Source organism: Pyrgilauda ruficollis, unplaced genomic scaffold (assembly GCF_017590135.1).
Source record: "Pyrgilauda ruficollis isolate IOZ18807 unplaced genomic scaffold, ASM1759013v1 scaffold121, whole genome shotgun sequence".
NCBI lineage: Eukaryota > Metazoa > Chordata > Aves > Passeriformes > Passeridae > Pyrgilauda > Pyrgilauda ruficollis.
This window is the reverse complement of record NW_024510433.1, coordinates 382,897-400,198: the sequence shown is the minus strand read 5'-3', so window position 1 is coordinate 400,198 and position 17,302 is coordinate 382,897. Positions and strand designations below refer to the sequence as shown.

Genomic DNA, 17,302 nt, shown 5'->3' with positions numbered 1-17,302 from the left:
TCCTTTTTTTTTTTTGTTTGTTTTTTTTTGTGTGAGGGAGATGTTGGTTTGCATTGGTGTTACTTTAAATGGTGTTTTGGTTAAAAAATAAGATAAATAGAACTTCCTTATTTATTTGTGCTCTGAAACTGATTTTCAGGCAAATACAGAGGAATGTTGTGGGTTTGGAAAATTCTGCAAATTTTGTGGGCTGTCCTAAATGAACTCTAATATTTGTATAAAGTCACTCACACTGACCTTATTGTAGTGAAATATCTGCAGAGCTCTGTAACACAGCAGTTTAAAGCAAGTTGGTGCTGTTTAATGTTGATGTTGCTTTTGTTTCCTGGTGGCAAAATAGCAGGTCATCTCAGGTTCTACCTGTGCCAGGAAGAGCTGCAGCCAAGAGGAGCAGATTCACTGGGGGAAGAGGCTGCTGAAGGCCCAGTGTCTGCACCGTGTTCTTGGTCTGTCTTTCATCACATCCCACATGGCTGTTGGCAGTTAGAGGATGTCAGGGATTTCTGAGATTTCCATGATGTGAACTAAGGCTGTCTGTATGGGCATGATCAGGAAAGACACTTCAAAAGTACGCGCTTGGCCAAGTTGAAGTGCTAATTTAGGCATTGCTTTGGTTTAGTTAGTTTGTATGGTCAGGGTTGTGGTGCTGCACATATTCCTCTCAATGTATAATGGAGAATTACAGAAGGATAGTTAAACAGCTGACATCCTTCACAGGACAGCTAATGTAATTGTGCCTTCTTGAGTATTTCATCAAACAGTCTGCTTTTAAATGCTTGCTCCTGACACCATAACTTGTCCCAGGAATGCTTGGAAAAACTTGATTTCATGGCAAGTTTTGGTTGAGCTTAAGGATTTGTTGTGTCATGCAGTGAAACACTGGGAATGGTTTTTCTGGTGCTTGAACTGAATAGCTAGAACTTGTCAGCTTCACTCTACAGCATGATCTGACTACATTCAAAGAGTTTAAAATAAACAGTCATTATGCTGTTTCTTTTGAAAGGTTCCAAAAAGAGTTGCCAGCAATGTGTGTACAAATCATTCTTTTAACGTTAGTCTTCGGAAAAAAAACCTCCTTAACCTTCATTTATAAACATTTTTACATGACACACTGGAAGACTTTGCTCTTTTTTTTTTTGTTGTTGTTTTGTTTTGGGGCTTTGTTTGTTTGTTTTTTGTTTGTTTTTTTGGGGTTTTTTTGTTTGTTTGGTTTTTTTGTTTTTGTTTTGTTTTTGTTTTGTTTTGTAAGTAAGCAAAATTTAGACAATAGTGCTTCTGTCATTCTCATCCTGGGGAGTTTTGAAATTTTAATGTCTGCCATAGACTTCTAATTGTGGGTAAGTGCTCCACTTCATGAGTCTGAAACCTTTCCTTTTTCAGTTAATGTATCTGATTTTATTATTTTTTCACTGAGGGAAAAATACAGGAATAGGTGCTACTACTGCTTATCCTAGAGAATCCTCATGGGACCTGGATACTCTGAAGAGTTTGAATGCTTGTTAGTAGCAAGTTAGCAGCTTGTTACTGAATTGCCTCCTGTGTCAAGTTTTTCATACAGGGTTTTTGTGTGAAGGTTCTAAACAGAGTGGAGACTTGTCACTGGGAGATTGGAATATTTTGTTTCTATAAAGGCAAAGTCAGATTGCAGCCTTAGAGTTTAGAATTGGAAGATAAAGTATTGGTAGACAGAAATAGGTCTGTCATCAGATGTGTTTATGAGAAGCATTCCTCCCACCTGGAACAATTCCATTGGTTTTTATATACTTTGACTTCATGAAACTACTGTGACATGATCTGAGCATTCTGCCTGGTGAGATGGCAGAGGCTTAGTACAATGTGAATGCTGATCTGTCGCTGTGACTCTAGCCTGCTTCAGTCTGCTGTTAGTGATGCAGCATATTTTGTTATTATTTTATTTATTATTATTATTATTATATTATTTAAATACTTTGATGTTACTATTTCTGTGCAGTGAAGTCAGAGCTAAGTTCATTATTTAGGCAATATGCTTTTAGAGCAGAGATACTGTAAGCAAGTGTCATCTTTGCCTCTTCAATGTTTGTGTGCATGCTTTTTTTAAAAGACTAATGAGAAAAGCAACCTGCTCATATTCTGGAACCATCATCAGCCACAGGCAGACTGTGTTTACTTCCCTTAACTAGGAAGGATATGTGTATTCTTACTGCTTTTCCTTTGACTTTTGTCAAAATTGTTACTTCAGAAAGGCATAGAACACTAGTAAATGCAATTAAAAGTGTCTTTTTCAAGAAGCATTTTAATAATAGAGATGTTTTACTGTAGCCAGCAACACAAATTTATGTAGTAGGAAAAAAAGATGTTTCTCCTGGGAGGTTAATGGCAGTTTTAAAATCATGTATCTTGTTGGTGACAAATGATTCTCCCCCTTGAAACAACCTCTCATTTGAAAGTTACCTCTGAAAAGTATAAAAGTAAAGCTATCCCAAAGGGCATATGTGATTGGAAAAGTAGGGGGGAAAAAAGAGGATGGGGACAGAAAGAAACCTGAGCAAGTTACCTCAAAACTTAGTTACTGTGGGAAATATTGGTATGTCAAAAAAATTTTATTCTGATCTCAAATTTACAGCAAAATAAATGAAAACAGACTCAGTATAAATATAGCAGAGCACATGTTATGCTGAGCTTGTTTTGTTCTGAGTTTGACTGTATTGTTCTGTATTTTAAATGAAGTGTCTTCTCATAGCTTTTATTAATGTTAGTTACTCTCCAGAAACCCTTGTGTTATGAAGCACAAAACCACATTGCTGTGTCTAGAAGACAGAGTTGCCACTTTTGTAATGTGGTGGCAGGCTTTAATTTTTTTTTCCTTGTGTCTGATTCAAACAGGAATCTTCGTTTCTCCCTTCCTTAATTAAGCAGCACATATTAGACTCTTAAGTGTGTACAACCTCTGATACATAAGGTTACATACATGTTTCTGTTGAACTTTTAAAGTGTTAAACTTTCAGGAGATATTTTCTGCAACCTGGTGTTTATTTCTAGAAAACTGTGTGGGTTTGGTGGAAATACAGAGCCTGGTTTTGTTTCCCTTCATGCTTCCAGAGGACATGTGACAATGGTGGCAAATTTCTCCACTCACCTGTGTGGCATCGTAGTAGTGAGCTGTCAAGCTGTTTCCTCTGTTGAACTTCCATCTGTCTTGCCAAATCGTTTGTGATCTGGGAAAAAGACACACAAGAAAAATATTATTTTTTATTTTATTATTATTATTTTTTTATTATTTTTTATTATCAACTGTCAGCAGTTGAATCATTATTCTACTGTAGTAGAGTTCACAATGCATTAATATGATACATTTTCTCCCTAAAGTTGAGATGTTTAATATGCCTTCAACTTTTTGTCATTCAGGATGGTGATGAGTCATCTCCAATTTTAACAAGTCCTGAAATTGTTAAGATTCCAGATCCCCAGATGTCTATGGTAAGCATGCTACATGTGGTGCCATCTGTATTAGAGAATTACTGTTGAACTTTTCATAAATGTAGATGAAAGCTTGCCATCTTAAATATTTTAAAATTCCAGTGGCAAGATATATTTAACCAGTTGAGAAATATTGGTGGGTTTGAATTTTGTATTTATTTTTTTCTATTTCTGCTGCTGCTAAATTAAAGTACAAGGATTGATTTAATGCTTATGTTCACCTCCTCCTTTCCATGCATAATGTCCTTGCTTCTGAGGTGTAAGAAAGCAGAGAAGGGGGATTGTTGGCAAAAGAGATCAGAGGGTGGAAGCTGAAGAAGAGGAATGTAGAATTTAGAGACTGGTGCAATAACTCTTGGTCACTTCCTCTGTTAAAATGATTTTCTCCCTACACTCTCTTGTATGTTGTCTTTCATGTAGACAGTGCCTAAATACAGTTCTAGAAAAGATTTCCATTATTGTGGATGCCAATTCAGTGGGACTGGTATTGGCAGCTTTGGGAACCTTAATGTAAGTGGGCTTGTCCTGGCAACACTGTTTGAGCACCGTGTAATCTAACATTGCAATAGCAAGTCTGACAATGCTGGAAACTGCCTTGGCTGCTGAAAACTCGTTGGCACTGTGGCTGCTATTGTGGCTCCTACTGTTGCTAACATGGTATTAACAGTGGGACAAGTTTTTGAGATGTTTTTTCTTGCATACAAAGCTTTATGCTGCAAACATCATCCTAAAGAAAATGTTTATGAAGTGTTTAGCACGTTTGAGTGCTGTCAGTCATGGGTGTGTTGACTGAAACGCTTACATTTTACAGCAATTCACCAAAAGGCAAGGTAGGGTTTGTTAATGCTACATCAGAAACTGAAACAGACCCTTAAAACTCCCAACAACCCTCCACATATTAGTAAAGGAATTTTTTGTAAAATAAAGAAAAAAAGCCAGAAGATGCTGCACTTTCAGATTTGAATTTTCATTTTCATGCATTTTCAAGAGACTGGTGAGTCTTCTCTAGATGGCTTTGTTTCAATAGTAATTTTTCTCTGAAATTTAGTATTTATAAATATTGACTTACCCTCTGCATTTAGGAGAACTTAGTAGAAAGCAAACATCACAAACTTGCTCGAAGTTTAAGAAGTGGACCTTCTGATCATGACCTGAAGCCTAACGCAACTACACGAGACCAGCTTAATGTAAGTCGGTCATATGATGGCTAAGTTCAATTTTATTAGGTAGGTTGGTAATAATATATGGTGACAGTTTAAGGAAAATGCAGTTAATTTTAGTTTATAGAAAATCATGAATTAAGTGTTTCAGAGCGCTTAGATAGAAAAGCCCAACTCAGAAAGGAACACAAAGTGCTCGTTCATTTTGTTTTAAACCATTTAGGGGGTTTAAGAATATGTATTTTGTGCATGTCATATAGGTGTGAGTGGTACACTTAAAGCAACTGTGTTTGCCTGCACTGTCAATTCAAGTATGTAACTGAGAAGCATCACCATGATACCAGAGCTTTGTGTTGTTGGAAAGCTTTTTTTTTTCCTAGCAATTTTTGTGTTGTCATTGTTGTGCTTTCTCACAGTATACCTTGTTAACTTGTTGATTATGCCTGTTCACGTTTTTAAACTCACTTTCTGACTGTGTATCAAATAGATCATAGTGAGTTACCCACCAACAAAGCAACTAACGTATGAGGAACAGGATTTGGTGTGGAAATTCAGATATTACCTTACTCATCAGGAGAAGGTAAGCTGAGTTGTTGAATGGTTTGGGCTGGAAGGGACCTTGTCACTTATATCAGTAAGCTTTTCCAGGTCTGTGCTTTTGTATATATAATCTGAATCTAGTTCTACCTTTATGTGAGACATTTGTTTTTGAAATAATTTTCTTTGGCTAGTTTTCTACTGATGAATTGTCCAATCTCCTCTTTAGGCCTTGACAAAGTTCCTGAAGTGTGTCAACTGGGATCTACCACAAGAGGCAAAGCAAGCACTGGAGCTGCTGGGCAAATGGAAGCCCATGGATGTGGAAGACTCGTTGGAGCTTCTGTCATCTCACTTCACCAACCCAACGGTGCGGCGCTATGCTGTCGCCAGGCTTCAGCAGGCTGATGATGAGGTATTCACTGGTCTGTTGGTAGATGGAAAAGTCAGCTGGTGTCAGGATTTTGGATCTCATTGAGTCCTTGAAATGTTTGCTACTTTTTACAACATTTTAGTGAATATTGGTAAAGGAAAACGAAAGATGATTCACTGTGTTGCTATTTATTGTAAGGTTTTTGGGGAGCAGTCTTTACATTATTAAGTGTCACACATTGATAATTGTCTTAGCATGAACTGCCAGTAGAAGCTGGTTTTGTTAAACAAGGTAAAACAGCAGTATGCTCTCACCAAAAACAAGTGATAAATTTTGAGTGTTAACCTGTGGAACTGCTCTGAACTTAAATAGTCAGTAGAAGGATTTTCAGCAGATCCATCTGGTGAATTCAGTCTGTCATCAAACTCTTTTGCTAAAGAAAATGAGTAGAAGATTATCTGTGGAAATGAGGTCTTTCTAATTGTATACTGATTGGGATGTGATGAGCTGTGATTATGAATAGAGCCCACTTAATAGTATCTAATATGTTAAATTTTAGTGATTTATATATTTTATTTTGACAGTTTAAAAAAAATCAAACCCAGGTTTGAATGTATTACTATAACGCTTGAATCTTTGGCAATCAATGGAGTTTAAAATAGGGAGCATAAATATATCATATTTTTTCATGCCTACTTCAATAGCCTAGGTCCTACTGCTTTGACATTAAAAATGTACCTTTTATAAAGTACTGGAAGGTAAGTAAAGAGAAGAAGTTGAACAGTAAAGGCAACAAGCTGATTTTAAACAGCAAGTGGTTAAAAATCTGTTCTTTAATCTAAAACAGATTAGATATTTGTTTTTTCTCTTAGATCCCTAGCCACACAAAGGATAAAAAAAACAGTCCGTAAGAGAAGAAAGTATCTCCATTCTTGATACCACAGTCCAATTTATGCTTGAATTTTCAGTTTCCTTCTTTTGAGACACAAATTGAAGGCTTTATTCTGTGGATGCTGTAAGCAATTAGGGCAGCTTAACTAAAGAGAATTTTAACATAGTAATTGCACTTGAATATTCACTAAATTAGCACTTACTGTCTTTGAATAACAAAGAATAGTAGAATGATAATTCATTATCTTTTAAGAGTCAAACTGCATCCAGCAACAGTGTTGCTATGGTACATTGCTTGTTTAGGAAGACTTGTTTCTGTGTTATTAGAGGTCACTAAATCCCGACTAAGTTTATCTGTAAATTAGAATTTTGTAAACAGAAGGAGTTCTAGTTTTCTTTGACTGACACCCTTATTTCACTTGGATTTTTTTCTTCTGTAAGGATTTGCTGATGTACCTGCTACAGTTAGTCCAAGCATTGAAATATGAAAACTTTGATGACATAAAGAATGGCCTGGAGCCTAGCAAGAGGGACAGTCAAGGTTCTATGTCAGAAACTATGACAACATCTGGATCTAATGCTCCAGAAATAGACAGGTAAGAAGCTTAGACTTCCAGCAGAAAGGCAGAAACATTTAATATTCTAAGACATCAAATTGTTTCTTCTTTTTAGGGGAGCTTTGCATATTCATCACGTTGTTTTATGATCTGAATATTAAAAAAACCCAAGAATAAAAGCAAACCTAACAAATCCTGGGCATTCATGAAATGTGTTTCCAGATTACACATAGTTTACAGATCAAACAATGTTAAAGTTGCGGCCTTTGCTCTTACTGCACAAAAGGAAGAAAACTTCTGTAGAGCAGGAAAAACACTGCTGTTGCTTCCTTCTGTATTTGCAAAAGTTAAGGTGTCTTCACTGAAGTTATATGAGGCTCCACTCCTGGCTTTCATCACAGAATGTGGATCTAAAAGTCCAATCAATTTGAAGTGAAAGAAATTTCATCCTGCTTCTGCAAAAGAAGGTATAGGGGAAGACTTGTGGAAATATACTTCTTATACTTGGAGGAATCCAAAAGAAAGACTGAGGTAGCTAATAAAGTATTAAGCGAAGTGCAAATGAACTTGGTAACCAAAGTCTTCTGTGAATATTTGTTACAGATTTTTAGGATTTTCAGTCTTAAGCTTCTAATGACTTGTAACACGAGGGTGTATTTTTTGTGTTACAGTTCTACAGCTTTTCATTGATCTTTCTGCAAAGCCATAAAAGTGGGTGTTGTGGGAAGGGTGGTGTATTTTGAGGCTGCAATGATACTTAGATCTTAGGAAGCTATTTAATTACTTCTTTTCAGGTAAATTTACCATCTGAAAACTTTGCCTTGCAAATCAGCATTTGTCTACTCTGTGTAGTTGCATTCAAAAGACTAGTGCTTGCAGGTGTTGTGTATTAGCAGTTTTATCTTAGAGCATTTGAGAAAGCTCCTGAAAATGCAGATTTGTTGAATTCCTATCTATGTCTGCTTATTTTGAATGGAAGATGTAATAAATTGCAAAGTTTAAGTGAATGTCCTTCACAGGCATAAAATGTATAGCTCTTTAAGCACAGATTTTTGCTGTTTTCAGGAACTGCAGCTGTAAAGTTGCTTTTCATGCAGTTTGTTCTGAAACAGGGCTGGGATGCTACCTTCAAAGAAATGTAGCAAAGAAACTCTTCTAGTTTTCTGAATTTATTAAGCTGTGGAATTGAAATTAATTGTCATTTCCAGGCATGCTCCCTAGCACCTAAGCAAGAATTTTGAATCATGCCAATTATGTGCTTTCCTTTGTGTAGTTCCCAGATTATGAGTCCTATTCCACCTGTTTCCTCTCCACCTCTTACTTCTAAGACAAAAGAGCTTGCAGAAAATGAAAACCTTGATGTAAGTCACATGATTTACTTTGTATTTATTGTACTTTTCTAGTGACCTGGTAGTGTTTCTTGCTTTTGTGTGTGAATATTTAGATCCATTGGGTAAATCTCACTGAATATTTAAAGTGCCTAAGGAATATACATTTAATGTAAATGCTAAGAAAATAGCAATAGCTTAACTGAATTTTGTTACAGGGTCTCTTTATGTCAGGTCTCTTTATGTCCATGATCACAGTATCCAAAACTGGGGGACTGGAAATTGAAATTATTTTTCTATAAAGGAGAAAATTCTTATGTGATAGCAAAGGCTATCACATACTGATTAGACACTGAAAAGTGGATGTGTTCAAGGTGTTCTAAAACAGTCTTTTAATAGAAAACAGTTATCCAGATATTTCAGTCTTTGCAATCTGTTCTTTCTATAGCCATATTCTTTGGCATGTCATCTTTTTTGAACCTAAGTGAGACACTGTGTTGATTTACTTCTGCCAAGGACTATATTCAGTTTATGCTAGAAGTAGACGAGTAATAGGAATGGGACTGGAGGAAGGGAAAGATAGAAGGTAAAGGCATTTTGAAGGAATCTGATTTTAATCTGATATGCAGATTAACTGGTCTTTGAACTAATGATCCATTCCCTGTTGCAAATTGTCCTATTTGAGTCTTAATACTGCATAGAAAATAAACCTAAAATTGAGCATATCAGTGAAGATACACAGATTTCTTGCTACCTGGACTATTAAACCTGAAAGAAGCAGCTGAATGCTGTGTATCCTCTACAAATTTGTTTTCTTGAAATAGAGAACATCATCAAGACTGTTAGATGCTCTGGATACAAAACCAAGTAGGAAATCTCTTTGGGAGTTGAATGTTGTGGCATTTACAGCAAGATACAATTGCATAGGAGAAAAGAGTAACATATTATAAGTAGAAATTACATTAGAGGTTTCTTTTTGGAGAACATCATGTGCTTTTTGTATGTTGGTAAATACATTACTGGAGTCGCAGACCTTTTACTTTTAGTAGTATTGCTGGATTTAAAGGAATATTTAAAATATTGTGATTTAAATACTAGGTGGGATATGATTCAGACTTTAGAAGGAAATATATCTCTCACAATTCTTATATTTACTTGGTGTTTGTCCTTAACTTAGTCTCTCAGATGCATAGATTTCTTTGTAACTTAATTTTTTTTTTTTTTTTCTCTTCTTAAATCCCTTCCAGCAAGACCTTTGCACTTTCTTGATATCACGGGCATGCAAAAATTCCACCTTGGCAAACTACTTGTACTGGTATGTTAGAAACTGGTTTATTTATACTGTATCAACTTGTAATTGAAATCGAAACTGTAATGCCCAGAGGGATGCTCATCGAAAGATGCCCTGTCTTGAGAGCTTCAGAATCTCAGTTTTTTCTCAGGGTAAAGTAGTAGATTTAAAACAATATGCATTTGAACATAGTAATTTATAAATGGAGGCTTTTAAAATGCAGAAATATGCATTATTGTTAGACAAAAGAAGGTGATGTCTAAAACATTACACACTATGTCACAAAAAGCAGCCTAACTATGTTAAAAGTTGTCATTCAAGTTATTTGTGGTGTCGAGGAGGAGATTAAGTTCACCTTTGCTCTGCTTTGCTGTCTGTGGCTGTAATTTTTGTGTTTATAATGTTGACAGTGTTGGCTGGAATACTGAAGTTTTGCACTTAAATATTAATCAAAGGTGTATGTTATGAAGATTCATAAAGCATTATATTTTTTCATTGTAACCTAGTTTTAATTTTATTCCATTTGTGGTTATGAGCACAAATAAAATGTCATTTTGCAGATGCGTGCAAGGGAGAACTTCAGTTGTAAATATTAGTTCATCTATACCGTAGAGAGGTAGGATTGCTTAGTTTAGGATCTTGTCTCAGCTCAGTGTCTTAAGAGTAAAACTGGATGTCTAAAATAGTAAACTGCAAGCCTTCTGAACAAGTATTTGCATGTAGGAATTTTCTCATTTGAAGCAAGCTGAGATGAATAGAGCTGTGTGGAAGTGTGAGTCTATGTATTAGTGTACAAACATCTGCATATGCACAACACTCACAGCTATTTACTTGCATCTCTTAGATGCTTTTTACGTGGCTAAACCTAAGTCATAAGATTTTCATTCGTAACCTTTGTAGCTGCATCAGATAACTAAAAATACTAATGCATTTGATCATATTTTAGTATGCTAAGCGCATTAACCACAGAGAAGTTGTGACTTGGGGACTAAGTGTGATATGTGATGTAAAACATAACAAACGGTTTTTATAAAATTCTTGCAAGAAACCTCTAAACTATGCTGAGAGATTCCATTTAAAACTTTCTAAGTTTTATTGTGTAATTATTTTTAGTAGGCTGAATTTTAAGATACTTAACTGAATGACTTACGTACATTTGCAGGCAGTAGTTACTTCTATTGCAGTGGCCAAAGATAATCTTCAGCTTCTTTAAAAATTACTATTAAATATAAATTACTAAAATAATTGCAGTCTGAATTGGTGTGAGTAGACAAGTGCTTGACTTAATCAAATATTCTTCATTAAGATGTTGGTAGCGTAACTTAGTTCTATCAGCTTGATAGAAACTGTTCTCTTACATTTCAGCAACATCTCAGACACTCCATCTACAGAAAGTTCAAACGTCCATAACTCTGTGAAGTTTTTAACTTACGACTTAAAAAAAAAAAATTCGACAAAACAAATAGGAAAAGTCCACCAAGCCAAAAACCCTAGTCAATTTATTCTTTGTTTTCTTTCCAGACATCTCAATTTCTCAGTGACAAAATACAAATGTTGCAGCCACTGTATGAGCTGACGTAGCCATAAATCCTCATGGCTGCTGATCAATTGTATGTTTCAACTATCTAGACACAGCATGCAACTAAAATAATCAATGGAAAAAGTACAATAACCCTTGAAAATTGAACCTTCTGCTCAGTCACTTGTCATTGTAAAGCTATCCTGTCCTTTAACAGTGGCCTCAGAAGTCAGTGCTTCTGCTTTTTCTGTCTCCTCTTTGGACATACAAGACACCTACCCAAGTATGAAGCATTACTCTTACTCCTTGTTTCAAGACAGCTTTGAGAAACTGTCCAGGGCTTTTTAACAAATGAAGATGAAAGTGGCACATTTCAATTCATTACTTCTCCTTTTCCTTCAAGTTTATGTGCAGACTCTGAACTTCCTTTATACACATTCATGAGAGAACAGTCTATAACACTGCATTAGCAAGGCCCTAGGAAGAATCTTTACTTGTAGATTTCATTGGGGTTGTACAAATGGAATAAGTTACATATGCCTTATTCTAGTGGATGTAATATGTTGTGTATTTATAAATAAGACTGCTCAAATCTGATCAGCTGCAAATGACAGTCTTGTCTCACAATTATTCTGTCATGAAGAGATTCCGCACAAGTACGTATGGAAGGTGTAATTATTGGACATGTCATGTCCAAGAGACTCTTGAATTAGTCACTTTTGAATCCAAAAGCAGTGGTTGAAGATTTATTGAGATGCTAATTTCTTTATTATTTATGATATATTTTTTACTTTATTATATTTTTATTGCATGTTTTTGCTGGGTAGTACTAGGAGATACATTCATCAACAGAAAGAAGATACATACATAGCTTTCAAATAAATAGCTACTTTTTGCTTGTCAATGCTGTAAGTAGAAATTTAGACAAAAGCATTCCAAATGACTGTTTAATATCAAAATAAATTGTCAGAGTAAGTGTTCCAGATTGTACTTTTAAGTTTTGTATCCAGTTCATAGTTTAGAAATGGAAACTCTGGCATGTAGACACTGCAGAGCTGCTTTAGGACCAGCACCTTTCCTTCCACCATACCCTTGTATTTTGGGTACTCTTGAAAACAAGGTGTCACAGTGGAAAACATGCTCGGTTGTACTTCTTGGCTGGAGCATTCATATGATTTGGACTTCAGGTGTGTCCTCTGTGAGACACTTCACTGTAAGTGAAAAACCACAGACTCTTTGATAGACTCCTCTGATCCAAATGGAATTGGGGACTATGCAATTTTAAGAGTTCAGCTGTTGTGCTGAAGATCTTAAAGATCATATTCATTTTTAGTTCCAGTTCTGCAATACAGGGCTACTGTGTTTCACTCAAATTATGTAGCTTCAAGAGGATGGTATAACTCGTGTTGTTTTTATGCTGCAGGTATGTAATAGTGGAGTGTGAAGATCAAGATACTCAGCAGAGGGACCCAAAGACTCACGAAATGTACTTAAACGTGATGAGAAGATTCAGTCAGGCATTGCTGAAGGTAATGCCTCTGTGTAAGGAAGTCCATAACAGTTTGGGATACTTCTTCCTTTAAAAGTTTCAGGTGTCTAGGAGGATGAGTTGGTGTTTTTTTTGTGTATGTATGTCACATGCATTGAAATTTTATAAAAGCTTCCACTCCTGCTTGAATTTTGAATTTGTAGTAAGCTGAAGAAACTGCAAAAAGGAAAAGAATCAATATTGAAAACACTTCTCTTTTGTTGGTTGTTCCTGTTAGTAACATACTGGTTCTAAAACAGTCTGCCTTACACTGGGTGTAAAATATTCTAAAAGCCTTGTGTAATCAGTGTTAATTATTTACTATTTATTTTTTGTAAACTCTTGTCCTTGAGGCACAAGTGGAGAGACTCATCTTGAACTCAGGAACAGCACTTGCTGTTCTGTATGTCGGCAGCAGAGGGTGCTGGAGCAGCAGGGAAAAAACACCTAAAACAGCTGAAAAAGCTTCTATGAATTGGAAGTTTTACTGTATAGCAGATACGCAGTCTTTACGTATTTTCATGTATCTCACACTTAATATTATTTCTGGTTTCAGGGGGGTTACTGAATCTGACTCTTGTGCTTCATAAGAATATTTTGCAGTTACTCATACTAACTTACTTTGGGTGTGTGAATTGGTTTGTCATGCATGACTGTTCACTGCTGAAATTGTTGAAGCAAATTGAAGTGCACTGTTAGGTCAGATAATTGATGTCAGCTACAGTGACTGTGATTGTGTCTTACAGAAAATACCTTTAGAATTGACGGGAAATTGATCATTATTCACTTAACCTCTTAAAAGCCCAGAGCTCTAAGAACAAAGGAATGATTTCTAGATAAAATAATTATAGAATGAGGAATTAATTCTGCTACTTTTCATTTTCTTAGGGTGATAAGTCTGTCAGAGTTATGCGCTCGCTTTTGGCAGCCCAGCAGACATTTGTAGATCGGTTGGTTCATGTAATGAAGGCAGTGCAGCGTGAAAGTGGGAATCGTAAGAAAAAGGTAACTAAAGAATTTTCATAAGAAAAAGGTAACTAAAGGATTGCAAGGCCTGTGGCCTAAATTTGACAATGGGTAGGAATGTTAGCCTTTCATTAAAGTTCCTTAGCACTGAGATCTGTAACAATGTCCATCCTTCTGTAATAATTTTGGTTAACCGTGAACAAACTTTAGAAAGGTTCTCATAGTTGAAAGTTCTAAAGTATGGTCAAAGTTTGTAGATGGAAAACAGAAGAGGCCCTTATGAACACTCATGGGATGTTTTGGCCAAAGAAAGATATGAGAATAATTAAATGGTTGATGATATACTAAACATTTTGTGGGGGATGTGGGAGAGTATCGGGTTATTGTAATGTGAGTTGATATACCAGGACAGATAGTGAAAATCAGTTACCAGCAAGATTTCATTTGTTCCAAGAGCAACAAAACTGTTCTTCTGTAAGATATGTGTTTATTAGAACTCTGCTTTCTGTTGGGTCTTGAGGAAAAGGCTTTCTGTTACATGTTTCAAGAAGCTTTGTCCTTCTTAGCTAAAGTGTTTTAAGTGCACCTGACAGGCAGGTCTGGGAAAGAATGTGGAAATGGCAGAGGGGTTTCTGTTTGTGTATAACCTTTTCCTTTGACACACATCAGTATTTTTAAACATGGGTTTTTCAGTGTGATGGTTTCTTTAAATGTATGGGGTATATTTATGCAGAAAAATAAAGCACTTACCAACAAAAAGTGAGGCAGCTTGATCTTTATATCAGTAACAAAGGCTAAAAGGAGAATTTTTCAATTTGTAAGATTCTCTTTCCTGCTTGTGCATTGGTAGTGTTCAGTTATATATTCTTTCAAGAAATTTCTGTAAAACTAACAAATACATGGTTTTTACTTTTAGATTGCAATCTAGCTAGCAGCAATTAAGCACTAGAACTATTCCTAACAGTTGTGGGCCTCCTTGATGTCTGTTTGTGTCTGTCATATTCAGCAAGAGAAAAGGCTAGAGACTTTAATGTATTCGACCTTTACTATGTAGGACACCAAGGGTAAAATACTCAAAAATTGATGAGGTTTGTGTTCCTGATGACTATAGATGTAGGAATGTCGAGCAAGTCTGGAAATCACATTCAGTGCAAGCCATTGGTCATTGGGTTCCTTGGTGGTAGGAAATTCCTTGGTGGAATTGTGAAATATAGAATTTCTGAGTTGGATTTTATTCAATTTCTGAAACATAACTAACATTTAATTTTGGTATGAAAAACAAATCATCCTGTGCTTTGTGCAGGCAATTTCGAAATTAGTTTTTTTAAGACTATTACATCTGGAACTTAGAAAATTGCTTGACTATACTAACACTAGATGGAATATCTCCTTTGTTATTGAAATTACTGCAAATAGAGAGTTTTATTTTTCTGGATTATGTGAGTGAAACCTTGTTTCTTTGTATGGATAAAGCATTGAATAAATTTAATATTTGTTAGTAATGCATCCTTTGTTTATGGACTTCATATATACCTAGTATGTGTTTTATGTTTCGTGGGGTTTTTTCTTAAACAAATTGTCATTCTTTCAGAATGAGAGGCTTCAGGCATTGTTAGCTGATAATGAAAAGATGAATTTAGCAGATATGGAACTTATTCCACTTCCTCTGGAACCTCAGGTGAAAATTAAAGGAATAATCCCTGAAAAAGCCACACTCTTCAAGGTAAGTGAGAGCATCTGAAGAGCTGAAATACAAACAAGTCTTGTGAATCCTAAGCTTAGAAACATCAGTTGAAAGATTTAATGGGACAGACATAGTCAAGGCAAAATGCAATTGTAGCATGGTCTTCAAGTGGTTAAACAACTCCTTATTTTCTTTTGGTTTTCAATTTAAATTTTTAAATTTTAAAGCAGCTCTTACAAGAGTGATACAGATTATGAAGCTCAGAATTTCCCAGAATTTTGTTTGTGTGTTCAACAGGAGTACCACTTTAAGATCAAAATCACGTAAATTAAAGCAGGTGTGTTGTGTCTCCTTTAGATCTGTGGGTCTGTTCCATTGCTTAATAAAGCTTAAGTTCATAGAGAGTGGAAAGCACTGTGGTGGTCCATTTCATGTAGCTGCAGTCAGCTGACAGGTAAATCCTACTATATCCTTGTGTTTGGTAATTCCTTAAACCAAACTGTAGCTGCTGCTTGTGACCATAAAACAGCCAATGTACTGTTGAAAGGGCTGGGGTTATTTTGTTTATTTTACTGCTTGAAATGTAAGTTAGTTCTTGCAGTTTAAGTAATTACTTGTGCTCAGTGGTGTTGGACCATTTTATAAATTTGTGTTCAAATCCTATAGGTGACTGCAATGTAATTTTAGGATAACCACAATTTTCTGTACAAGTCAGGCCTGTGTCCCAGAGCCCTTTGTTTGACACTTAAAGAATTCATGTAGGCTACTAAGACAGCCAGTGTTAAATCTCTAACAGGTCCTAGATTTATTATGCACAGTAGTTTCATCAGAGTCCTTGTTGACTGTGTTGTAATTTGAGTTTGCTTAAAATCAGAGATACTTTGTGCTTCTGTAGTTGCATGCTCTTGCACCTTTGGTTGGAGGCAACATGGAAAAGATTTTGTTAGGAAAGCAAATTTTGCAAACTCATGTCATCATTTTGTGTGAGTATGATATATGTTTCTCCACATTTGAAAGCATGTGGAGAAACAGATTGCTGGAACAGCACCTAAATGTTTCCTATCAATAATAATAGCTGAAGTTCTTCAGGACAAACTCAAGACAGTCTTTTACACATTAGTCTTCTGTAACTGTGCAAAAAATGTAGGACCAAAAATGTGAGATGTAACTTTTTTTAAAATCAGAGATTTTTTTCTTCTCCTAATTCTAACATCTTATATTTCTCCATATTTAACATCTCATTCTGGGCTATGGGATAAAAAAACAAATGGAATTAAAAAGGAAAGAATTACTAATTTTTGGTGCCTGTGGACATCACATTAGCTTTTGTAGGACTACATAAAAAATAATTTTGCCTTTACTTGTGGAACTTAATAATTTTGTGGTATTAATTTAAAAATGTAATCTAACTGCTCAAGATTAAACTCTGCACCTCAATTATTTTTGTTTGGTTTGCTGTGGAGGGAAGTGACTTGGTCAGTTTCAATAGATTGTAACATTCATGTAGATAATTGATCCCCTTTGACCCATTTTATGTGGAAAAATTGCAAACAATGAAATGGGCTTTCTCAAACTATAACGTAAAAAGGTGCTTTTGCTAAATAGATTAAGGAACCAATTAATTGTTTAAGATGACTTGCCCCTAGGAGTTCTTTCTTGCTTATCCTATAACTGTGTCACTTTTTGATCTGATCACTTTAAATTTGTTTTGATGTGACCTTTTGCAAAGTGCTTCCTTGTTGATTGGAATTACACGCACACAGAAAAAAAACTGAATGCTTCTGTCCTTTCCTCTTCTGCTGCTGTGGGGTGCAGGGAGGGAGAATGTATCCTTGATAAAAAAGGAAGGAAAGCGTTAAGGTATTTTTCTTACTAAAATACAGTTACACTTTTGGTAATTGGAAGTGGTTCACTATAAACTATTGAGGCAATGCAAATACAATGCAAAAATTTTATTTCTGAGCTCCATTGTAGCAATGTGTTAATGTGAGCACTGCTGTGAACCAGCT

General features: G+C 35.6%; 1 protein-coding gene across 4 annotated transcripts in view; it reads left to right on the top strand.

Annotated features, from left to right (window-relative positions):
- The window catches only part of PIK3C3 (phosphatidylinositol 3-kinase catalytic subunit type 3), a 67,521-nt gene that overhangs the window by 14,259 nt on the left and 35,960 nt on the right, over positions 1–17,302 (top strand). The window contains exons 7-17 of one of the 4 annotated variants that reach the window (XM_041490253.1): positions 3,388–3,459; positions 3,880–3,969; positions 4,542–4,646; positions 5,107–5,199; positions 5,386–5,571; positions 6,862–7,016; positions 8,251–8,338; positions 9,553–9,620; positions 12,539–12,644; positions 13,532–13,648; positions 15,201–15,332. In XM_041490253.1, the coding sequence (XP_041346187.1) occupies positions 3,388–3,459; positions 3,880–3,969; positions 4,542–4,646; positions 5,107–5,199; positions 5,386–5,571; positions 6,862–7,016; positions 8,251–8,338; positions 9,553–9,620; positions 12,539–12,644; positions 13,532–13,648; positions 15,201–15,332 (1,212 nt within the window). The remainder of the gene's footprint in view (positions 1–3,387; positions 3,460–3,879; positions 3,970–4,541; positions 4,647–5,106; positions 5,200–5,385; positions 5,572–6,861; positions 7,017–8,250; positions 8,339–9,552; positions 9,621–12,538; positions 12,645–13,531; positions 13,649–15,200; positions 15,333–17,302) is intronic. The other 3 variants (XM_041490254.1, XM_041490255.1, XM_041490256.1) reach the window with 3 other exon arrangements.